Source organism: Mchenga conophoros, linkage group LG18 (assembly GCF_057382185.1).
Source record: "Mchenga conophoros isolate Kocher_MC1m ecotype Shallow Benthic linkage group LG18, M_conophoros_male_GT1.1, whole genome shotgun sequence".
NCBI classification, from domain to species: Eukaryota; Metazoa; Chordata; class Actinopteri; order Cichliformes; family Cichlidae; genus Mchenga; species Mchenga conophoros.
In genome coordinates, this window is record NC_140543.1 from 27,696,718 (window position 1) to 27,722,079 (window position 25,362).

The following is a 25,362-nucleotide window of genomic DNA, read 5'->3' on the forward strand; positions in this document are numbered from 1 at the left end:
ATCAGCAGGGATGATGAGACAGAGTACCGGGCTGTGGTCGACTCCTTTGTCACGTGGTGTGAGCAGAATCATCTGCAGCTCAACGTGGCAAAGACCAAGGAACTGATCGTGGACTTCAGGAAGACCAGGAAACACTTGACCCCTGTTTCAATCCAGGGGGTCAGTGTTGACATTGTGGAGGACTATAAATACCTTGGAGTACACATTGACAATAAACTGGACTGGGCTAAAAACACCACAGCACTTTACAGGAAGGGCCAGAGTCGTCTCTATTTTTTGAGGCGACTGAGGTCCTTCAACATCTGCCAGAAAATGCTGAGGATTTTCTATGAGTCTGTGGTGGCCAGTGCGATCCTCTATGCTGTTGCATGCTGGGGGAGCAGGCTGAGGGTCGCAGATGCCAACAGACTTAATAAACTGATCCGTAAGGCCAGCAATGTTGTGGGGATGGAGCTGGACTCCCTCAAGGTGGTGTCGGAGAGGCGGATGCTGTCCAAGATAAAGACAATGTTGGATAACACCTCCCACCCACTCCATGACATGTTGGTCAGTCACAGGAGCTCGTTCAGTGAGAGACTGAGATTACCGAAAAGCACCACTGAACGACACAGGAAATCATTCCTGCCTGTGGCCATCTCCCTGTACAACGCATCCACTTAACACACTGTTTACTGCTACAACTACACATGTTTCTTTTCCAACTATTTATTTATGAGTGACTTATGTATGTATGTATGTATATATATGTATATATTGTACTATTCTTAGTTAGCGTATTGTCTGTCTTGTCTTAATGTTGGTTTAAAATGGAGCACTGTAACAAAAAATAATTTCCCCCAGGGATCAATAAAGTATTCTGATTCTGATTCTGATTCTGATTCTGATTTTACCATTCATCAGAGCATAACATCATTAGCGTTGAAGAAATAATAATTGAAGAAATAGACTAAGTTTTATGCTAGCACTACCTATTTATCTTGGCGCTACAGTTTTTTGATTTTGGTTAGCACCATGTCTGAATGTACCGGGGAAATGCATCCTCTTCAGAAACTTAATTTGTCAGTTTATTGTTAATTGCTAACTAATTAGAGTACTTTGAGCTGCTTCATTTCCACTAACTGCAGGCTGTAAACTAAAACAATTAGCTAAAAAATGCTGAAATGCTAAAATAGGACACAGCGCCAGCAGCATGCAACAGAATCTACAACATTTGACAGCACTATCAATAATTGTCTGTTTGAACCAAACGGATTAGAAATAATAATAATAAAAAGAATGCTTGGCGATCTGTTTCTCTGCTTCACACTTTACTGGGTGTTTGTCCCTTTGGATAGGCCTGGAGTTTGTGAACCTGCACGACACATACACAGACACAAGTGCCAAAGTATCCAAACAAAGCGAGATATATATCCTTCCACTTGGATTTTTTTACAGGTCTCCTGGCTGCCAAATGTAGGCGTGTTCCCAGCTAATATCAACAGTTGAGCCAGTGAACATATCACAGAGGGACAGGAGTAAATGGTGTGAGATAGCATGTAGCCTTTTCCGACTGCTGCCGAGGAATGTGAGCAAGGAATTTACAGCACCTAACGGGGACGCTTCTGGTACATGTGTTTTTCAGCTTTGAAAGCACTGAAACTCAACCTCCCCCGCTGATAGTCCTGAATTATGAATGTGGATGGGACTTTTTAGAGTGCTTTAATACACCGAACAAGTGCTACTTGGATTTTAGCCACAATTTCCAAAGTTTAAACTGCAGCCAGGATGACCAAAACCCCATTTTATCACAAATGTTTGCTTAAAGATTATTAAGTTATGCTTGTGCATGGCAAAGTCATCAGTGTATATCCAAACACTCTTACATAAGAGTGTTTAGAGGAAAAACATACGTGAATTACAGCTTAAGCCGAGCCATCCAGTCTTCAAATACTGGGCTCAGAGCCCACATGTTGTCATTTAGTTACACTAATGATGATGTTAGAGTTCCTTCAGACTGAGTTTCCATAATTATTTACAGTCCCGGTTGCTCAAAAATGGGAACCCACACTAACAAATATGCGCATTATCTTTGGATTAACCCTACTCACAGTGCAAAGGGATGCAATGCAGTCCTGACACTCAAATAAATACGTAGACTTTAAAAACTTTAAACCCCAGACGCAATACAGACTCATAATTACACACACACAGTTTAATGTCATTTTCTTGTGTTTGTGTGGCCTCTGTGGATTGGCCAATTTGTACTGAAATCCATCTGAAAACAGCAGGATTTGCTGCCTATCACAGGGCACAGCTCCGTGGTTTTGCTGGTTATAAGTAACCGTGTAATTACACGCATAAATTTCCAGAATCTCTTGGTAAAACATGTACTATTATTTGCTGACACGGTTTTTGGTAAAACCGCAAGGTCCACATGAATCATGTGCCTCATGTAGAAAATATGAGGGCATGTTGAACTGCTTAGCACAGACTGCAGTCACACCAAGCAAAAATCTCACTTGTAAATCTAATGACCGCATTTGCTGATATTCTTTTCATGTGCAATCTCGCTCAAACCGTCGGGTGCTACCGCTGCTCTGCAAGCTTTGCCTCACAGACCCCTCCACAGAAGCGATTGGACGGTGGGGGGAGCCAATAGGCGGCGGAGCAGCAGGTTATTTGAACTCTCCTCGCACAACATCATCTGACTTTTCAAACATTATTCTCCTCTTCTGTCTGTCAACGTCTGTTCCCGAGAGCACCGAAAGAAAAGCAAGGGACACTTTTATGTTTAACCTATTCCTTTTTACACCAAGTCTACCAAGAATGGGAATCTACTGCCTTTCTTTACATCTGGGAGTTTACTGATGCACCTGTTGATTGAGGAAGACTCGGCGCGTTTAAGAATGAACAAAGTTGCTGTAATGAAGTCTGAGCTTCACTTGGACGACGGCAGGAGAGCAGAGGAGAGGAACAGACTGAACTGTGCAGACGTACCTCAGACAAGTTTAGCAGAAGGACAGAGCGCGGACCTGCTGCGATGCCAAGAGTCCGCAGAACACAACTCTGCCATGAAGTACAGAAGATATGGGTATTTTATCACTTTTTTGCTTTTTTTTATGGCAGAAAAACACATTAAACCTATAAAGAATCTAAAATAATGCTGCGATCTCAGATCTTGTACTTCTTTGGATATCTACGCTTTGATTAAATTAATTGCATGACATAATTTAGTCAAATTTGACAGTGAAGTAGATCGAAAGTATTGCTACAGTGCTACAATCAGGTTACAGGTAAGCATGCTGGACAATGTTTGTTGACCTCTTACTCCTTCAGGTCCCGTCTGACTGGCGTAAAAGTTCGTCACAAAAGACAGGTGTTGCAGGACATGGCCCGGCCCCTGAAACACTGGTTATACAAACACCGGGACAACCCCTACCCGACTAAGACCGAGAAGGTCCTACTCGCTTTGGGCTCGCACATGACACTAGTACAGGTGAGACGAGCTCACGCAAGAAAGAAGAATGAAGCAAAAGTGATTTGAAAGATGTATTAGTGCTGATTTATGCGAGTCAGTGCTGTCCTAAAAAAAACACAGCGGCATCTGTGCAGGTTTCCAACTGGTTTGCAAACGCCCGACGAAGGCTGAAGAACACAGTGAGGCAGCCAGACCTGAGCTGGGCCCTGAGGATCAAACTATACAATAAATATATCCAGGGAAACGCGGAGAGGCTGAGCATGTGCAGTGATGACACTGACTCAGAGGGTAAGGACCTTCAGGGAATTAGTAGTTTCTAAGTCATCAGACTGGATGTACCCAGTCTCTCTTTTTTAATCATAGTTTGTAACATTTCATATTCACTGATATGAATCGATTTAGTGTGAAATCAGTGACAGCTTTGTTTCCTTTGCTGCAGATGAAGAATGTCCCTTACAGACTCCCATCAGCCAGTCAAACTTCAGCAGGTCATCATCCCACAAGAGCGTGCTGGAGAAACAAGGCAACATGCTCACCATGGCTGACTGCACCAACAGTGATGACAGCACGTCCCCTCCTTCCAAGTACAAGAGCAGTTTACTGAATCGCTACCTGAACGACACCCTGCGGCACATGATGGTGGCGAAGGCCGATGGCGTTGCGCCAGCCTGCAAGAGAAGAAGCCACTCCGAGTCGTTCAGTTCAAACGAATGTGATGGAGATGTCGTCTCGCCTGCATCGTCCTATGAAACAGAGACCAACTTTGTCTACCATATGGGTGAGACCTGTTTCTTTTCTAACACAAATGCAATATCTGTATGTGTTAATACACGAATTTAGAAAGATGTGATGCAATATTAGCTTCATGCATCAATCAGCAATCAAAAACAACACAGTAGTCTAGAAATGGTAGGATCTCCCCCCATCCATAGAAATTACTAAAGCATCTTCCTTGTTTATTGTGGATTTATGCTGAATGTGAGGCAAACTGACAGTTTAACTACCCTGTTTCCCCTCTGTTCATTTTTAACACACCACAGTGTACAGTAAAGTAAGAACAGAACGAACAGAAACTTCCACATGGCTCCTCGGAGCGCCCTGATATTAATAAATCTCTGGCACTCCACTGAAAGTCAGAAGCTCTGTGAGATTCAATTATAAAGTTAGAGGGAAAGTGGGAGGGAGTTTGACACCTGGGTGCCCTTTCAGACCTATAGGGAGCACAGCAAACTGACAAGCCTCGAATCCGCTAAGGCGCAAGAGCCAAAGCCTCTACAAACATTACTAATAAAGTCTCATGCAGACGCTGAAATCCCTCATTTTAAAATTGGATGGAGCTCGCCCTGGCTGCTGCTGCACACCGCAAATATCATTTCCATATTCTAGAATGTGCCATTTGTTCCGCTTCAGCTTCTTGCCATGGTGGAAATGTCCAGTCCAGTCTCAAGGACAATTACAGAATGTCTGAGACTTTATTCTTCCCAGGGTGAGAAGTGGAAACCTTGGCCAAATGCAGAAATGGAGCAGTCTGTCAGGACTACACCGGAGAGGTCTCATAGAGCGACTGTCGGTGCTGCCACTCATCTGTGAGACAGCGCAGAGCAAGACCACTAATATCCATTTGGCTTCCCCCTTCGGTGTTTGAAGTTGTGGCTTCGCTCTCTCGACTGCTATGTGCTTTGGCAGTCTGATTCTCCCAAGTGTTACTTTCTTACTCAAAGTCAATCTAAATTTACATTACATTATAAAAGTTGTGAAAAGATTTTTGAAACCAATTCTGCTCTTTAGCGCTTCTCTTTAGTTTGACTCTAAAATCAAAAAAGGTTCTGTTTTATTATGTTAAGAGTAGTTTCCTGGCAATCACCTTGTTCCAGTCTAAAGAAGTTATTTAATGGATAATTTTATTTTCTGTGAAAGCTAAATTAAATGTCATGGCTGACTTGAAAAACCTGGGGAGTAAATTACAGTCTAAGAAAGAAACATATGTAGATAAATAAACCACTGAACTTATATTCCACATGAAATATAATGCCTTGCCTTAACTGTTATCTATCTAGACAGTATAAAATAAGGTAGGATGCCAAAAGACATGCCGCTTCTTAATTGTTGTTTTAATCGATTAAAACAGCAAAAAATATATTTCGTTGTTTTTTTAAGTCACAACATTAGCATTTTTGCCATTGCCACTTTGGTTTACTTTGGCAAAAGTTCAAATATTTAGGCTAGTTGTTATCAGCTAATGCTAGGAAGCTTAATTAGCTGCACTTATAAACTATTCAGTAAGTGTCACTCACCAAAACTGAAGCACAAACTTCTTGAATGGGATGTAAAATATAACAGGTCATATTATCTTTTAGATAAATCCATGTAAAGGAACCAACACCCATTTCAGTGACTTAAACCTAGCAAACAGCTCTCGTCACAATGGCCATACACCTAACTTTAGGTCTTACTGACACCTTGAACAGTGAGATATAAATGAAGATGGGATAGATCAGTGTTGCCAACTCCTTAGTAAGGAAAACTGCTATTAAGATAATTGGTCATGCTTATGTAATTGTAACCTACATTGTAGGAGGGAGAAATAACATTGTGGAAGAGACATAAAGTGAATAAAAAAAACACCCTAAATGCATTTAGAATATATTTAGATCTACAAATTAAATTTCTTTTAGCAATTATTGTTTATTTTAATGTCAGAATTCCAACCCTCCTCCTTTATCTGGGCTTGGGACCAGCAAAAGTGACCCGAAATAGGTACTCTGGCGCAGCGACTTTGTGTGTTTGTGTGTGTGTTTAAGTAGTTTTAAACCTTGTGATCCACAAAAAGTAACAGTAAAAGAAGAACTGACTGCGTTACAGTCAGGGCAGGAGCTCATGCACGATTCATTTGGAGTTTGGAAGCAAGGTGTGAACATCTCCTGCTCTGACAGCAGCTGGGGTTGACTGCTGCATAAGGACTATCCGCCGCCTGTGAGTGCTATAGCACGGGCGAGGTACCAACGGCAGCACCCGCTGATTGTTGAGAGTAAGAGCGATATGTGCCTTCACGTCAAAAAGTCATCATAAGTCTCCAATAACATCAGCAAAAGTCGCCAGATTTGTCACTAGATTTTTCGCTAAATATAGCAAAAAGGTCGCTAAGTTGGCAACACTCGGATAGATAAATGAAGACAAAATTAGCTATAGCAACCAAAATTGTTAGCTAGTGTCATGTGGCCATCGAAGGAATTGCGTCTTTTTGCACTTCCACATTTCGTCCTGTTTCAGCCCTGGTTGTTGCTACTTGGTAACAGATCAAACAATACTTTGTAGTGTTACAAACCTATACTAACTTCAGGTTAAAAGCAATGGTGAATTTTCAACATTGAAAGGAATTCTTGTCAAATGACACATGCAACAGTACTGGTTGCTTACAGAAATGAATGTTCTTCTATCTGGCAGTCCATCATCAGTGAGTCAGGGCTTCTCTAAGCCATCCTACACTTTATAACGTTGTACTCCTCTTTATCTTAAAGTATAGTATGCCAAAACATGGCATTCCTACATGGTGGAAAGACACAACTAAAGGAATGTTACATTAGCTTTGTTAGCTAAAAGAGAACAAATGTAAATTCTTTTTTAAAAATTTTTGACCAGTAATTATGGTTCAAATGCATTTTTCAGTCAATAAATCAACATTTTTTGTTTATAATTCAGTTATCTGTCTCTGCATGTAACTAGTTAATAGGCAGCACTATTTACAGAAAGAGTCCAAACAAGCTCAGTTATTTCGATCAACTTGAGCTTAGCTTAGCTGGTAGACATAGAATAATTCTTGAGGTCAACTCTATTTCCCAAAATGCTGAACCATTCCTGTAAGTGTGTAATATACTCACTTGAAATTATATTTCTTTTGGTGGTTCTTTGAGGTTTTCATGATGTCATCAAACACTACATGCAGCGCTGCTGAAATGTTTTTACAAACTTTTAATGTATCCCTGACGGTCATATTAAGGGTGTTTGCAGCGTTTGCAACTCCTCTGTGGAGGTGAAGTGGAAAGTTAAGCTGCCAGCTTCATGACAGGCGCTAACACCATTAACACATTTAACTCTGCCCGGGAGACGATTAAAACAGTCACTAAACTCAAAGTGATTTGCTAATAGGTGATGCCACTACACACTAACCTACGAGGACACCTAAAAGATATCGGTTTATTTCCCACAGGCAGTAAAAGTCTAGTAGCAGAGTCTATGTTTGCAATGTTAATATTGGCTGTATAGCAATTTCTGTACTATATAATTTGACACTCACAGCAAGTTCAGTATTTCCCTTAAAAAGCCTGGAGGGTCATAAACTAGACTAGAATGAGGTTTTATTGGATGCGGAGCAGTGAAATGCATAACTACCTGTTTTGTTTCTAGTGAAAGCATGGATGAAGGTTTTTGTTTCGTATATGCAGTATTGTGGATCTGAATTATACATCTGGGAAAAAATTCATAATCACTGACACTGGGACATGTGAGCGGTTTTCAACTTATATTGTGGGAGAGCGCCAAGGTTTTAATGATCTCATGTAGATATTAATTCATTGTTTGGTGATCTGTTAATCTTTTATTACTAAATAGTATTGAGGTTTTGCAAACTTGTGACCACTAACCGCATCATTTTAACATGTCCACCATTTTGGACATGTGGCAATGTAGGATCGGGTGAATAATAGTCACTAGCAGATTGTCGCGGTCTTCCGTAGTTTGTATAAAGCACACCGGCTTATCTGGAAATACTAACTAGCTACTCTCTGTGCAGTAGTGAAAAATGTAACACGGACCAGAAATGGAGCCTGTGCTGAGACGCAACTTTTATTTAGAAGGCAAACGCTTTACTTTTATAGTTTTCAAGCTTTGCTATCACTTGGCAAGTAGTTAGCAAATGTTTGTGGAAAATTTGGTATCATACACATTAATGGCCAAAGCCACATCTTTGTAACTAAAATTACCTAGTGCCAGCCAGCAACTTCCAACAACCAATCTCCAACCAGGCTGTTTATACAGAGTTTTCCCTCATGACCGGTGGCTGTATGTAGCTGTGGCACAACCAATATGACCAAAAACTCTCAAACAATGTATACATGACAACATGCCAGAAACTTGCATAAGCTAGACAATGTTAACGCAAAAGTTATGTTACTTTTTCATATTTAAAGAAATTCAAATTTTTTAGTAGGTTAGTAATACGTTTAGCATGGTTAGCTTAGCTTAGCATAGCCCAAACAGTAGGGAAAACAGCCTCTTTCCAAATGTAAAAATGTTGCTTTTCTGAACTTATTAATTATACCATCTGTTCAGTCATATCATCTACACACACACACACAAAAAAAACAAAAACAAATTATAAAAACATCAAATAGAGTTTTACAGGTTAGGCACCATATTGTTTTTAACGACATTGCTATGTAGCTACTACATGTTTCTAAACTTTGGCATTTATTGAAACAAATATAGTATATCCATCAAAAAGTGGATTTTGTTACCTCGAGACAGTTTTTACTGAGCTAAATTAACTCGCTTGCTTGCTTTAGTTTTATGGGCTATTTGCTATACAGACATTTGAGCGCCATCATTCTTGTCGTTGTACTCGGGAACAAAATGAAATAGTTTGTTTCTTTTTAATATGAAACCATCCCTTATATGGCCATAATTATGGATCCAACATGAAATGACATTGCATCACTGCGGGACAATGTAATAGCAGGGAGACGTCTCAGCAGCTTCATGTTACCCCTTGTAAAATTTTGTTGTAACTGATCTTTGCTGCAAATCTAAGACTCACCAGAGCTGAAACAATGTTTTTTCGGGGTAGTAAATACAACTGAAGTGCTAAACTATTTTACTGGCGAGGTTATAGGCCGAAGAACATTCAGTAGCAAAAGAAAAGCATAAGACAGCAAAATGATTTACTATCAACAAGTAGTTGCTTTTGGCCCTGGCCTATGTTTTTTCACAGTCAGAGATGGGAATGTTTCGGGCTGTTAGCATTGAAAGACTGTGTTTCACAGCAGACCTCTAATTTCCCTGTCTAGTCCTCTCTGAAGAAAAATCTGTTTTTGACCAGCTTCAATCTGCTCCAGTGAAAATAGGCAATATTCCAAAGCTGAAATGGAAAATATGTTTTACATATAATGCACACTTATTTGCTGACCACAAACAGAAACCATGTAGCGATATATTACTGAAAAGTTCGTTTTTTTTCTTCTCTTGCTCCTAAAAATGCCCAGATTGTTTCTATTTAGGGCACTGACAGAGCAACTCATCCTTCTTTCTTTAACAGGTTTAGATGATGGTCGTATTAATTTATGTGACCCATATGGCTGTTAAAAAAAACATTTAAGATTTTTTTCTCCCTCTTGAACGCTCAACACTGAATAGCAGTTGAATAGTTGAGGACAGACAGACCAATACACTTTTCAGCATGTTAAAATCCATCCAGAGACACAAACATATAAGAATGTACTGCCATTAAAACATACACAAGCACACACAAGCCCATGGGTATCCACAAAAAAACATGTATTTATCACTAATATATGATTCCAAAGCTTAATCCAAACACTCATTGTCCCATGACTAAACTGTCTGTAGTTTCACTGCTGTCGAGTCGAACTGATTCATGGCACGTTTTGAGTCTTTTTATTCTCTTTTACAGATACAAGCGACTACAATTCAACTAAATGTGACAGGTAAGTTTACTCATTCATTACTGAATACATACATTTTATAATCTCACTGAAATCAAACCACTAATCATCTGACTTTTATAAAGAGATGCTTTTTTGTTTTCTGTGGGGGTTTTTTGGCTCTGGATATCTGAAATTGGCGTTTAGATCATTTTTTAAAGGAAGGCGTGGGTGATTATAAATTATCTACAAATGATATGTGTATACTCTATATGTATGTATGTATTCACAGGGACCAGCAGCCACTCAGAGGCCAGCAGAGACAAGATGACCAAGGCTGGAGGGAGATCCACGCTGCTGTGGCTCTGACAAGCTTGGCCCAGGTGCAGAGCTGCACTGCAGACCAGAGCAGTGCTCCAGTGTCCAGCGCTGCTACAGGGCAGAGCTACACCCGAGGGCCTCTCTCTGTAGCAAAGACCACTATCACAGACGAGATGAGCAACACAGGATCTGCCTCAGGTCTACAGCAGAGCTGTGCCACCGGGCCCGCTCTCACCAACCGCATCATCCAGAAATCCTCTCATATCTCTGAGGTCCAGACTGTCAAAGTCTCACTGGCAAACAGTGTGTAGGCATTAAACATGTTGTTTCATACAGGAAAACCAGACATCCACGTGCCTTGCGATATATATATATATATATATATATGTATATATATATATATATATATGTATATATATATATATATATATATACATATATATATATATATATATATATATATATATATATATATATATATATATATATATATATATATATATATATATATATGTATATGTACAGCCTCTGAGATCTTTGTTTTGTAATGCTGATTAACTTTAATGTTTGTAACCATTTTTAACACTAACCTAATGCTGTTTATTAGTTGTTACTGTTTTTTGCTGTGTTCCTCATGCCCCCCTCTGTTGCAGTAAGTTATATTAACTTCCAAGAGACTGGATCATCATCCAATGCTAATGTTTGACAGCAGCTATTTCAATAAACCTAATGTGAAATCCTTTGAATAGTCGTGTGCTTAGAGTAATTTCTATGCACAGTTTTGTTTTGCTGAGCTGTATTTAGTCTTAGTTTTCACGTGTGCAGACGTACGTGGTGAAGTTTTACTGCATCGTTACACAAAGTGGATTTTAAAAGGGTTGTACTGATGGAAGAAGAGTGTTATAGTGGCCCAGGGAGACAGTTCCTGGAGGGAACATGGAGGGAAGGCTAGAAACAGACATGGGCCAAATCCTAGTTTCCTGTTACAAACTTGGAGCTGCCATGGTCAAAGGAGCTTGCAAAGAAAAGCGTCTGGACTTCTTTAAGTTGCTTGAAGACGTTTCACCTCTCATCCGAGAAGCTTCTTCAGTTCTAAGGTCAAATGGTGGAGAGTCCCAGATATAAACCTAGTGGGAGTATCCCCCCACAGAGGGACAAAAGGACCCCCTGATGATCCTCTAATCCCCTGAGCCAAGGTGTGAAACTGGGTGTGGGTCCCAATCAGCCAGAGTTTCGGGTGAGTTCATTGTGAAACCTGGCCCCACCTTATCATGCGAATAAGCAAGATAATAAGCAACTTAAAGAAGTCCAGATGCTTTTCTTTGCAAGCTCCTTTGACTACGATGACCTGGATGACTGAGAACCTTCACAGACATATTGGAGCTGCCATATTAATACTTTTTTAAAAACAATGGTTCCATTGTCTGATGTGAATGCGTGTTTTCGGAGTGATGAAACCACAGCATTTGGAGCTCTTTGAACTCACTTAACTCATTGTTTTTGACCTTATGATGCATGTCTTCAGTGTTTTAGCCAAACCATAAGTAGATGTTCTTGAAGAGTACTGGCCACACACTAGACATGGATAGCAGCTATTTAGTGAACAAGGAAGAGCTTAGCATCCAAAGAGCTGATCATGTATGATTTCCTAAAGATGCTAGTTTGTGCTAAAAGAACAGACACTGAACAAGTTACCAGAAACACATCACCCAGTGTGTCTCTGTGTTTTCTTCTCTTTCCCCTCACTGCCAACATTTGTGATGGATAGGTGCCCCTGCCTGGGCCACATTCAGCTGGAGGTTTCTTCCTGTTAAAAGGGAGTTTTTCCTTCCCACTTTCGCCAAGTGCTTGCTTATAGGAGGTTTGCGTGATTGTTGGGCTTATATTACTGTTGGTTCTTTACCTTACAATATGAAGCCCTTTGAGATTATTTATATAGCACCACTTCCCATCAACAAATTTGTATATAACTCTATAGCTAACAAATCCCCATAACTATTTACAGAGAGATAGTAATGTTGTAGTAGCAATGTACACAGAGACCCCACCCAAGCAGCTCGAATGTAAGGTTTTTGTTAAGTTTCAAATGGAATTGCCACTGTGGTGTCATGGAATAATAACGTAAGCTGCTCTCAATAGATGTGCTCTCTGTTTTAAAAATCAACCTTTTCATTTTCCTGGAACAGCAAAGATCACAATGAAACATTCACAAATGTTTTTAATTTATTTTATATTGAATGACATTTCAGGAATTCTATTTCCTCCACACACGATCAGCTGCAGAAAATAAATAATGGAAATACCAAGTACCCTTCAGGCTTCAGAAGAAGGTCTCGTCCTGTTGCATCTGGGGACATCCTGACATCAAGCTTGTAATCACATACTGGAACTTTTCTTTTTTTTAAACAACATGATTAACTGGATTTTTCCACACGTCCCAGTTTTGGTCTGTTTTTTTTTTTTTTTTTTTTTTTTTTTGTTGCAAGGAATGTTTTCAGTCTTACATGTGCAGGAGGCTAGTCATCAACAAAGTATTATGGAAAGAGCGCCTCACTTGAAGTTTCCACTGTAAACCTGCTTTTGATTAGGTGGGCTTCTACACAACACGGAAACTAAAAGGCAGATCCCACAGGGCCATTAAACAACAGACACGAGTGACGGCATCTTGAGGTTTGTCATTTATTTCAGTTTGAAACAATTCAAACGTTAATTGACCATAACTCTAGCAAATGCATCTCGATATTAAGGCAGATATCGATTTAACATATTACTTTATATGATTGAAACAGATGCACAGCAAAAGCAATGGGGGAGCGGGGGGAGAGAGAAAGGGTGTAGCAGGGCGAAGAGTTCAACATAATATTTTATCGAGAAAACAGAAACAAATAGCAAAAACACATCAAGTTCATAATATACTGAAGATGGGAAAGAACACAGCTATGTTAAGTATGAAATACCTTCAATAAACTTGGACAACACTAAATGAATCCTTCAAAATAAATGCGAAAACAAGATCACAAGGTCAAAGTTTAGTATTAAAAAACAATCTATGAGCTCAAGTGCATAAAAAGGTACATTTTATTGCAAGAGCTCGTGGTACTGTAAACTTTACACTTGTAGCTCTAGAAGTTACCGTCCAGATCACGCATGCAAAGACAGAGATGGGTTCGGTTACAGGAAATCCTGCAAGACAAAGTTGATCACTTTTCTTGCACATTTTCACGCCAAAAGGAATAAACACAGGAAATCAATTAGTTTGAAGGCATCTAAATAGTCTGAAGCAGAGAATCGACATAATAGACAAACAGACAACACACGAGTGAACAGAAAAGACAAACTGATGTCAGTAACTGGGTGGTGGTTGGGGTGTTATTGGAAAAGGTTAGATTTTTGAGAATTCACAGTGTTCTCATGTGCACTGAAATGAAAACCTGCATTAGCCTGGATGTTTCCCACCCTAATCCTCAATCCAATGCTATAGTATGCGTTTAATAAAGCTTCCTAATATATGTATGGCAGAAGATTTTGTACTTTGCAGCTACATAGAAGGTGAGATTTGTTTAGAGATGAAGGAGACTTCAATTAATTTATTAGATTAAAATCTGACAGGCTGTCTATTCTAACCACAAAATCGGTCCACGCTGAAAGAACTGTGTAACCTGAAGTCTTAATGTACAGCTGAGCCACCAAGATAAATTCAAACCATACATACTCGGATGACAGACTCATACTCCACGTGGTTAATTTAAAACACCCACCTCAAACACGAGGCTCTTTTTCTGCGTGATTCTTTTAAACAGGAAGTAGTGATATATAAGTGATGGAAAAGGAAGTGTGCAAACAGCAGTGTCTGTTCGACCGACTGACGTACTCCCGACAAATAAAAAGGTGCTCATCCACTTCCACCTCTCGCTCACTCTCCGTTTCCCGTCACTAGTCAGTCCTCTCACGTCTGTGCTTTTTCATTTCAGGGTATGGAACAGTATCCTCCGCACGCCCCAGGCCTGGCATGCTCCTGGTCTCCCAGCCGAACTTTCTGACCCTGGTTTTCGCTCTCCCAGAGCCCCGGAGTCTGGAGGATCTTTTCTACCAACTCCTCAAAGGCACATTGGACGCCATCTTTGGTCTTTGCACTGGCCTCTGTGTAAGGGAAGAATTTAAGAGATCAGTAAATAAAGTAAATGTGAGCATTTTCCAGCATGCTACCAAAACTAAACATATCAGTCAGCTGACAAACATGACTAATAAAGTATAAAATGACTTCATAAAAGCAGAAGTCATCCATCAGGATGAAGACATCCTTGCTGCAGATGAAAGCTTCAGATTCTTCTTGCCCTGCCCTTTTCAAAACCCCTTATTAGCCGTTCTAAAATGGAAACTCTGCACAAACCTTAACCTAATTTACCAGAGAGGGCCAGATTGGAGAGGAGAATCAGGAACACGTGCGGACATGGATTTGATAAATGAAAGCTGGCTAGATTTTAATCATAATGCAGCTCGTCTGAGTGGCCGCGTCTCTCAACAGCAGAGACTCAGAAATGCGCGAGCAGTATAAACAGCACAGCTCATCTCATCTGAACTACACGCATGACTAACTCAATGATGTCTTGGCTTGTTCCAGCTGTGCACTAACAGTCCTGACTTTTAAGCAGCACTACGGTAAATTCTAATAGCTTTAAGTTACATTTTATGCCTCTCTTACTTTAAACGAGCATGACCGGCCACGCCTGACGTTACTCGAACACAGAAACTCACCGATAAAAAGCATAGAGTGTTTCCGAGCAAACTTCAGCCCCTCGTTTCTGTCCACTTCGCGGTCGTCCTGAATATTAAAAAATAAATAAATAAACATTTGTCATTTGCCCGAATGGTGAGGGAGAATTGTGTACGCATCATAAAAGTACAACACAAGACAAGCAACACTCATTAAAATGCACTATTCTAAGGAGCTCGGAAAGAAAAGCGTCTGGACTTCTTTAAGTTTCCTTGAAGACGTTTCACCTCTCATCCGAGAAGCTTCTTCAGTTCTAAGGGGTAATTGGTGAAGAGTCCCAGATTTTAAGCCCTATGGGAGTGTCTCCAAGAGGTATAATGCCCTCCGCTATCTTATGTGAAGTGGTCACATGACTGCATCATATGACTAACATGCATCATCGTTTTCAAAAGTCTGCGTTTTTGCTGTCCACACTGATCCGCGAAAGCTCTGTTTTGAAATGTATGCGTTTTTGAGAGCGTTTTCCATCAGCGAAAACGTTGTCTCAGTGTGGACGGGAGGCCGAAACGGAGAGAAAACGATGCGTTTTCAAACGACAACGCATTAGTGTGGACGTAGCCTTACTGAGGTCAGAAGGCCAGGATGTGAGGGGGCGTTAAGGTGTCTGGGAAGGGATCTCCAAACTGGATTATAGATGGCAGACAGTTGGTGCCGTAAGCCACCACCCTTTGTTCAAAGATGGTCGTTCACAGTGGACATAGATGGCTTCTTTCACACTTTCAAACAATATGTCTTCTCTGTCCAATATGTGAACATTGGCATCCTCGAAAGAGTGACATTTGTCTTTTAGATGGAGATTGACAGCTGAGTCTTGTCCCATCGAGGTAGCTCTTCTATGTTGTGCCATGCGTTCATGAAGTGGCTGTTTGGTTTCTCCAATGTAAAGGTTTGAGCATTCCTCGCTGTTCTGTGCAGCATATATTACGTTGTTAAGTATGTGTTTGGAAGTTTTGTGTTTGGGATGAACCAGTTTTTGTCTGAGTGTGTGGCTGGGTCTGAAGAACACTGGGATGTCGTGGGAAATCTCCACCATCTGCTCTTAGAACTGAAAAAGGTTTTCAGACGAGAGGTGAAATGTCTTCGAGGAAACTTTAAAAAGTCCAGACGCTTTTCTTTCCCAGCTCCTTAGACTATGATGACCTGGATGACTGAGAACCTTCACAGACAAAATGCACTATTAAACAATATAGGATGAACTGGATTCATAAAACCAGAGCGCAATGTAAAAGGATTTGTAAAAGTGACTCACTTTATCAATTTTGTTCCCAACCAGCATTTTCACTATGTCGTTGCGTGTTGTGTAGGTCTCCAGTTCGTTCAGCCAGTTTTCGAGCTTCGTAAACGTGTCACGCTTTGTGACATCATACACTGAAAAAAGAAAGACGTGACGAGTAAGAAGGAGCTGGAGAAAATCATTACATTACTATAACAGCACTGACAGAGATGCAACTGCCAGTATCGGTCTGTTTTGATCTTGATTTATGTTGCAGTACAGGTAATTACCAAGTATGACTCCCTGTGCGCCGCGGTAATAGCTGGGTGTCAGAGTGCGAAACCGTTCCTGTCCAGCTGTGTCCTACGAAAATAAAAGCGGCAAAAGATTTCTGATACCAAACTTTTAAGGCCAGCGGCACAGCAGCCAATTCCCAGCATCCGACCTCACAGACCATGTGTTTCTGATAAGTTCCACTCGGACAGTCACAATGTGAGCTTGCTGTTGCCTCAGGAACAATTAATCTTTTTTTTTTTTCTATCAAGTTTTACTGGAAAACAACACTATTAATATAAAGTGATGGACCACAATAAAACTGTCTAATACTCTTTAAATCCCTGATCTGCTGCCATTCCACCTTTGACCCCGTGTGTGTCTTCTAGTTGTGAAGGTTGACAACAAAGCCTTTAGGTCCCAGTGATTGCAGGACAGGGTCCATATGGATTCTGGCAGATGCTCAATCTGATTGGGATGTGAATAGTTTGGAGACCAAGTCTCAGAGCTGGTTCTGATCTTTTTTTCTGTGTCTTTTTTCCCTTTTGTGGCATGGCCTGATGTGTTGCTGCCATTGGGAGAAAGAGTTGGAGTCATACAGGGAATGGGACAATGGTACCCTAGGTGTTTTGTGTTACAGTAACGTCTATGTGAATGCCCGGGACAACGCTTTCCAAGAACACTGCATTATTTTTAACAACAGATGCAATATAAACCTTACTTTTCCCCTCATCACATAAAAACAGAGGCCATTAGGTTTTTCCAATTTTTATAAACCTCCCACACATGTTCTTATTGAGACCAGATAAAATAATAATATCAATAATAATAACTTTTTAGAAAGAAATTTCAAGCACTTCTCTGTATGGGGCTTAGGTTATGGATTCATTGTGCATAGCATGGTTTTACTGGATACTGGGAATACCACCTACGTCCTTCAATTTTGGCTGTACCATGTCACCATCTTGTGGAGAAACGTTTTACTTCATCGTGTTCCCCCCCAAACATGAAATGTAGACAACAGGAATAAAAACTTCTGTCTTACCCATATGGCGAGCTTAGCTTTATTTCCATCGATTGCAAGTGTTTTTACTTTGAAGTCCACACCTGATCATTTATAAGAGACAAAAAAGAAAAAATCTTTAAGTTATAAGTTTAAAATCAATAGTAGTTTTCATATATGTGTGTGCGTGTGTGAGTGTGTAAAACCTATTGTGGCAGACTGCTCTGGATCGAAAGTATCCTCTGTGAACCTCAGGAGCAGACTGTAATAAAGATAAAATGGAAATGAGCAGTTCATCCAGTACAACAGGCTATTGTGAGCTAGCCGTAGCTTTGAACAGGTTTCCCTCGAGCAGGGCCACAGGATCGCAATAACTTTATGGTCTTGAAAATGCTAACAGCGCTTGACACCTTTCAGCAAAAAAAAATATTGGAAAGCTTTAAAACTGCAGGAGTAAAGGCCTTTAGACACAGGGCAAGGTGCAAAAAACAAAAAATTTAAACCTGCAACACAAAATTCCAAATTAAGTACCGGTACATGTTTTGAAGTAAGACGTACTCGTTGCCAAATGCAGCGGTCTGATTGATAAGATTTTTTTTATTTGCAGCAAAAAAAAATTAATCCTATCAAATCAAATGGACAGTGTGAGCATCTGCATTAAGAATATGTGTAGCTCACGAAACATTCAAACAAATTTTCTACGTCTGTGTGTAAAGGAAGGCCCTTAAGATTAGCAATACTACAGGGTTGTTAGCAGCAAATACTTCAAGCAAACGGTTAGAAAAAGACCAAAAACACTTAAGTGGTTTCAATGTTAACTGGCGAGATTTCATTATATTTTTCAGTCTCTGTGTTCAAGAATTTGCATCCAGAGTCGCCATTTTCAACAGGTCAACTTATCTGATCAAAGTGATACGAGGTGATTTACAAAGAGGGAGCAGGGAATCAGTCAGGATGGAAATAGCTCAAACATTTTTAAGGAAGTATGTAAGCTTTTTCAAAGACTAATTTGTTTCAATTAAGTTGTAAATAAGTGCTGTAAATTTCAGGCAGTAATCTGAGATCAAAGTACGATCTGTGCCAACATGAGACCTATATAATATAATATAATCTAAAGCAGGGGTAGGCAACCTTTCTGATGATGAGTGCCATCTCAGAAGTCAATGCGCCATATGATTGCATTAGCAATAAATTTAATAACACTCTATATTAACAATTACACACTATATAGAACCACTTTATAGGATTATATTTGTTTGCAGATGTTGGCAGCTATCGGCGAATAGTTATCAGCTATTTTGAAACAAAAAAAGACACTTTTTTATCCATAACAAGACACAGGTCTCCGAGTGTCCAATATTCAGACGGCTACCTGAGGACACTCTTAATGTGAGAGAAAATCTGCTCACACAGATATGCAGAGCCAAATACTGTCAATAAGGCCTCTGCAATGTTCTGAAGACAGTTAAACTTGTCAGGATGATGTCCAGCAGGTGATAATGCAAGCTGCATGAACACACACAGCTGTGGATTCCAGCTGCTTCGATGTTGCATTAACTGGCATTAACTCAGCCAGTTAATGCAAGACAAACCCAGCTGCTCATTAAAGCTTTCTGGTTTGATCAGAAAAGAAAACATTGGTCCATACACCTGAAAGTCCCAAAAAAGCATTGTGAATTCTGTCTCGAGTCTACGGATGTATCCGTGTAATTCCGCGGTGCTGATGCTGCGCTGAGCGGAAATCTCCTGAAGCTTTTGAAGTGTCGGAATGTGGAAAGCTAACAACGTCCCTCTCACCGGTAGGCTAAGTTATTTTTAGCCAATTACAAGTTGAATCTGGTAGTTGGGGTTGTTAGCTAAGATACCGTCATTAAGAAGCAGCACAACTAATGTGTCTATGCGAGCTAATTTGCAATGTGCAGCGCTGGCGCAGCCATTTATTTTTTATTGCACCTTCTCAGATTAATTCTCTGCGTGTCGTGCCCAGGGCTGGACAAAAAAAATCGGCTCGGGCATTTTGACTAGAGACCGGCCCACCAGGTATTACAGGAAAAGCCATAAAGCCTTTGAATGAAAACAGATGCTGTTGTGACAGTGATGTACAATCTTGTTGGTATATGTATGATTTCTATACATTTTACATCAGATAAAAACTTTGGTTTAAGATTCAGATAATTATTTATTAAAAGCTAGACATTTTAAATGCGAATAAGAAAGAAAAGTATTTCTTTGTGCCCCCCTTCCCTGCTAATGCCCTACCTGGCCCCCTGGCAAAACTTTGCTAGATCCGCCCCTGCACAGTTGCCAGCTGTCAGCTACGTAAAAAAGGATCCTGGTGTTATTTGTCTCTCAGAAACAGTTCATAACTTCCCTTCAACTCATTCATGTCACCTAAAAGGTAAACCTGTTTCTCCATCACCTGTTCAGCTCTGATGATTCAGTAAGGACATCTCCTGGTTTCATCTTCATGTTTCCCTCATGTATCCAAACCGATATCATGACCAGCAGCTTTTACAGCTGTGGCTCCAGCAAACATCAGCTGATACTAGAAGGTAATATTAAATAAATTCTAACAACAGCTGATCAAGCTTAAACGTGCTGCTGTTGTTTAGCGCCACATCTGCCGGTTTCCTCTTTCTGGCGTAAAGAAACAAGAGAGAAAAGCCGATCAGCTGATCATTGATCAGTTGCATGATTGAAGTAGCAACAGGAGAGGGAGGGGAGAGAATGAGAGAAGAAGAGGCAGCTGTGCAGCAAAGACACAGAGTAACTCCAGCTTTGTGTCTTTTTCATTCTAGCTAAAGTCCAGGACAAACTGTGTTCCTTTTCAGCTCAATATGAAACACATAATATTTTCTCTGAATACGGGATGGTTGGCAACTCTACTAACTAACCTTATGAATAAAATAAAGTTCACTATCAGTAACATCATAGCATCCACCCAGCTGTATAGAAACTCTGTCATGCTAGCTAGTACGCAGTACGAGTTATTGTAACTGACTGTAAAAAGTCAGCAACATGAAAATAAACTCCACCTAAACTTGGTTCATATCTGACCCAGATAGACTGCAGGTCATAACTTCTCACCTGAAGTTCAGTTCACCTGACACCTGACCGGTGGCCGCCTCGGGTCTCTCCTCCTCCTGCCTCCCCTTTCCTTCATCCACCTGCTGGCCTCCACCACTTGCTAATGTTACTGAATCTGTGGAAGCTCCGCCATAGCCACCAAACAACTGAGTTATTTTTACGCACCGGCCAGCATCTGGCCAGTCCACCACCTTTCATTGCTTATACCGTTACAAATAAAGAAATAAATAAAAATCATCGGCCCATAAAAACAAAAAATCACCATCGGCCCACTGAGCAAATGCCCGGTATGCCCGATGGCCAGTCCAGCTATGGTCGTGCCATCAGTTAACCCTTCACGTGCCTAGGGTTGCCGACCCCTGATCTAAAGGTAACATTACAAAAACAAAAATGAAAACATGGATTTTAACAGTAACTTAACTGACTTAAAATTGTTAGAAAATGATTTAAAGGACAAGTGGGCACATGCCAAAAGATTGTAAAGGCACCAGAATTTTAACTACTTTTCCCCCCAAACATGAATACTTTGTACTTCATGATCTAATTGACAGACAAGCCTCTCGCTCTGCCAGGGGTGCAGTGGTAGGTTAAGGCCACCTGCAGTTTCTCGTTGTGTTTTGAAGAGAAGCTTCTGTGCAACTGTAATGGTATTTTAGTGCACACTGGCCTACGCATGTTTACCTGACAGACATAACACCTTTTGTGCCCAGAGTATCATCAGCCCTGCGTCATTCACAGCCTGTTCAAACAACCGTTTACTAATAGAACTTGTGCACTTTCCTCATCTCTCCTGTTAGTCTGCAGCTCTGTCTCGTTCACACTGTCAGCTGATTAACACCTGCTGCTCATTGAGCCCATGTTAACTAGCAATCATTGCATTTTAGCACTGGCAGCTTCATACTTAATAGGAGGTAACAGTCTGGCATTGCTTTGCGCATAATAAGGTTAAGGCACTTTATTTTCAGACAAATAAACAGGTGCCAGACCATTTAGAGATTTAAAAACCAATAAAAGGACTTTAAAACGGATCCTAAATTCAATTGGAAGCCGGTGTAGAGAGGCCAAAATCGGAGTGATGTGGTCAAATTTCCCTCTGCCAGTTAAAAATCGTGCCGCAGTATTTTGCACTAGTTGCAAGCGTGACAAAGTGCCCTGCCCAACCCCTATTAAAAGAGAATTGCAATAATCTAAACATGAAGTAATAAAGGCATGAATAACACTGAAAGGGCTTAACCTTCGTTAAACGTCTGAGGTGATAGGATGCTGATTTTACCACCCCGTTTACGTGGTCATCAAAGGTAAGTGCAGAATCAATTTTTACTCCGAGATTTGTGATCGAATTCTTTAGTTGGGAAGTCAAAGCTCCAAGATCAACATCTGGAGCGTGAGAAAAAACGATTTGGGCCAAATAAGATCGCTTCTGTCTTCCGATCATTAAAATTTAAAAGGTTTTTTGCAATCCATGCTTTAACATCGCTAAGGCAGTCAAGCAGAGGTCGACTTGGGAGACTATCAGAATGACTAAAAGGTAAATAAAGCTGGCAGTCATCTGCATATAGATGGAATGACACTTTATGTTTTCGGAAAATCGCACCAAGAGGCAAAAGGTACAGTGAAAACAATAATGGCCCAAGAATAGATCCCTGAGGCACACCCCAAAGCAGAGGAGCCACAGAGGATGAAGCGGATCCCAACTTAACACAAAAGGTCCTATTTGAAAGATAGGACTTAAACCACACAAGTGCCGAACCAAAAATTCCCACACAGTGCTGTAAGCGGGAGATCAGCAAATCGTGATCCACTGTGTCAAATGCAGCAGTCATGTCCAACAGGACCAGCACTGCATATTTACCACGGCCTGTCGCTATCAGACCGTGGTAAAAATGTGGTAAAAATCTATTTAAATATTAAGGTTTAAAGTCCCACACCATAACAAAGGAAACGTGGAAATTGCTTCCGCTTGTCGCAGACCAAAGAGAAATTAATTTTATTGACTGAACAGGTATTCTCAGTGTGTGTTCTGTGTTTCCAGCAGTGTGAAACAGACTAATCAGCAGATTAGAATTATGTAGAACAACATTTCTAAATCACCAAATTAAAACACGGACAGTTCCCTAACAATGCGACGCACAGTTTGCATTTTGCAATTTTGATTTTACTAAGATATGGCTTAACAATGGCTTACATCATTTTCTTAGGGTTTATTAAAGTATTCTGATTCTGAACAACTTGCACATATAAGATAGATTCCCCCAGCAGAGACTGCCGTGAATAAAAAACTCTGTGAAAACATGGCGCTTCCAGATGATTTTGGACATTACCTGCTCCCAACAGTTTTAGTTTGTATTCTTTCAGCTGCAGACTAAGTGCTGTTTATGGTTTGAGAGTAAAGCTTAAATACAAAAACAGAATTCAAAATTAGTACAAATTTGATATGAGGTCAGTGAGTACCGAGTCAGTGTCTTGCTATTGTTTATAAAACAATAAAGCTGTTGTAAAATTGTTTGCTGCTAACAGGAGAAAAAACATTAAGGAATAAAGTTGCATTTAAAAATCTATATTATTTAATATTTATTTATTATTTACTCCTACTGTTCGGGCAGAGAGGTTGGTGGGTCCTTTGGGAATGGTGACGCTATTTTCTGGAGAATTGATTATTCAGCAACTGGTTAAAAAGCCTGACCCAAGACACCCAAGTCATCTCTGGTAGAAAACATTTTTTTCTTTTAATATGTGACCATATTGTGCAGCTCCTGAAGAGCTACAAAGGCAAACACTGCCCAGCCCTAGTTTTGTGCTTACATTTGCTACTGTTTATCAGTGACAGCGGTTTGTTGGAAAAAGATGGCCTTCCATTTACTTTACAACCATCAATAAAACGTTCAGAATTTCTTTGGAATCTATGTCGTCAGAGATTTCATTGTTGCCCACCCCTACTGCTAGCTGCAAGCTAATGACACAGTGGATGCATTTTCCAAGAAGTTTAATTGTTTTGTTTGAGTTTTTTTTTTTTTTTTTTATCAAATCATGGATCTATACATGATGTGCTGTTGAACTTATTTGGATACATCTGAATACATTAAATACTCTGACATGTTTTTAGAAGCAAATTCATAATCATAAGATTATAATTCTGGGCAATTTAGAGTTTATACTGACCAGTAGGTGCTGGCTAAACTGGGGCTATGTGCAGTGCTGTGGTGCTGTTTACAGTAATGGGTGCTGGACTGGTGCAGGGCAGACTGTGCTAGGTTAGCTCCCGAGTAAAAACACAGATATCATCAGAGAGAAACACGTAATTGAACTGTTAGTTCCTGAGAGTGTTGAAAGTATGGCCTCCTGGTGAAAATCTTGTAAAACCTTACTTGTGTGCATAGTCAGGTGATTTAAAAAAAATCTGATTTAACTTAATATTATGTACTTGAATCGGTTTTTTTTTTTAAATTGAAATTAATTGAAATAACACTCAAAAAATGGAGTGCTCATTTGCATTTCAATGCAGCTGCTGTATAATAGGGTTTGGTTCTCAAAGGAGATATCACTTTGGATTTGAGCTGATCAACACTTGCAAATTCCGCATTTATACTGGCTAGAGGCTGGAAGCAGACAAGGCTCCTGTAACGTGGGCCTTTATATTGTAGAATACAGTTGGTTAAATTCACAAAGGGAAAAAACTAAACAAAAAAATCCAAACCTGCAATAGGACAGGTCAGCTGATCCCAGTACACAAAGAAAGCCTTCTGAAGCTCAGAGTAGACATTATTATGTAAGATATTTGTAGTTTTCCCCTAACCTGCCAAATCTCACTGCAACCCCCGAGCATATGTCTTTTTTTAAACTTCAAATCTACTTCTAAAATGTTCAGAAATGTGTCTAATCTGTTACCAGGAACATCTGAAGTTTGTGAATACAGGCTGAAATGTTGGCATCAACAGACACCATGAAAACCAGTTAAGCTGGAACACTGGGCAGCGAGAAAGAAACTTACACAACAATGTCAACATTCACAACAGGCTAGCTGCTAAGCTCGCTAAAACACAGACAAACCTGGACTTTCCGACGCCACTTTCACCAATTATCAACAGCTTCAGAGTCGTCAACACATCGTCGTCCATATTTGTCTTGGAGTTAGTTTACCTTTGACTCTGAATTAACTAAAAACGATTTTACAGATATTTTTTTACTGTGTTTTAGGATAGCAGGCGGCTATCAGTTCCGATGATAGCCTACTGCTCACGCAACTTCCGGCCAAAGTGCGACGCGCGACGTCACCGGTGTTCGAGAGATTTGAAAATGAAACACAAAAAAATATTATTATTATGTTGATACTAAATTATTTAGTTTTTAAGTATGAAGATTCTCTAACAATTATTTAAAGTGGCAAAGAACTTGTATAAAATATATTAGCTCTCCTGATAAAGGTTCTAATTTCCTTGTATTATGCTATGAAAATGTTGCAGCAGTTTATTGAAATATGCAAGCATACATGGAAATACAGAATATATATATATATATATATATATATATATATATATATATATATATATATATATATATATATACATATATATGGAGGAA

The 25,362-nt window shown here is 40.0% G+C and overlaps 2 protein-coding genes across 2 annotated transcripts; one reads left to right on the forward strand and one right to left on the reverse strand.

The window, feature by feature from the left end:
* Positions 1–73: 73 nt before the first annotated feature.
* LOC146554041 (homeobox protein Mohawk-like) lies at positions 74–10,790 on the forward strand. Its single transcript, XM_085253274.1, has 6 exons — positions 74–3,070; positions 3,316–3,475; positions 3,592–3,745; positions 3,897–4,235; positions 10,143–10,176; positions 10,406–10,790. The coding sequence occupies exons 1-6, from the start codon at positions 2,847–2,849 to the stop codon at positions 10,743–10,745; spliced, it is 1,251 nt and encodes a 416-aa protein (XP_085109400.1). The 5' UTR covers positions 74–2,846; the 3' UTR covers positions 10,746–10,790.
* Positions 10,791–13,094: 2,304 nt separating this feature from the next.
* On the reverse strand, positions 13,095–25,037 carry rab18b (RAB18B, member RAS oncogene family). Its single transcript, XM_085254094.1, has 7 exons — positions 24,832–25,037; positions 17,904–17,959; positions 17,740–17,801; positions 16,712–16,784; positions 16,458–16,576; positions 15,190–15,256; positions 13,095–14,574 (listed from the first exon to the last, which is right to left on the reverse strand). Exons 1-7 carry the CDS (start codon positions 24,897–24,899, stop codon positions 14,402–14,404), a joined length of 618 nt encoding a protein of 205 aa, XP_085110220.1. The 5' UTR covers positions 24,900–25,037; the 3' UTR covers positions 13,095–14,401.
* Between the last annotated feature and the right edge of the window lie 325 nt (positions 25,038–25,362).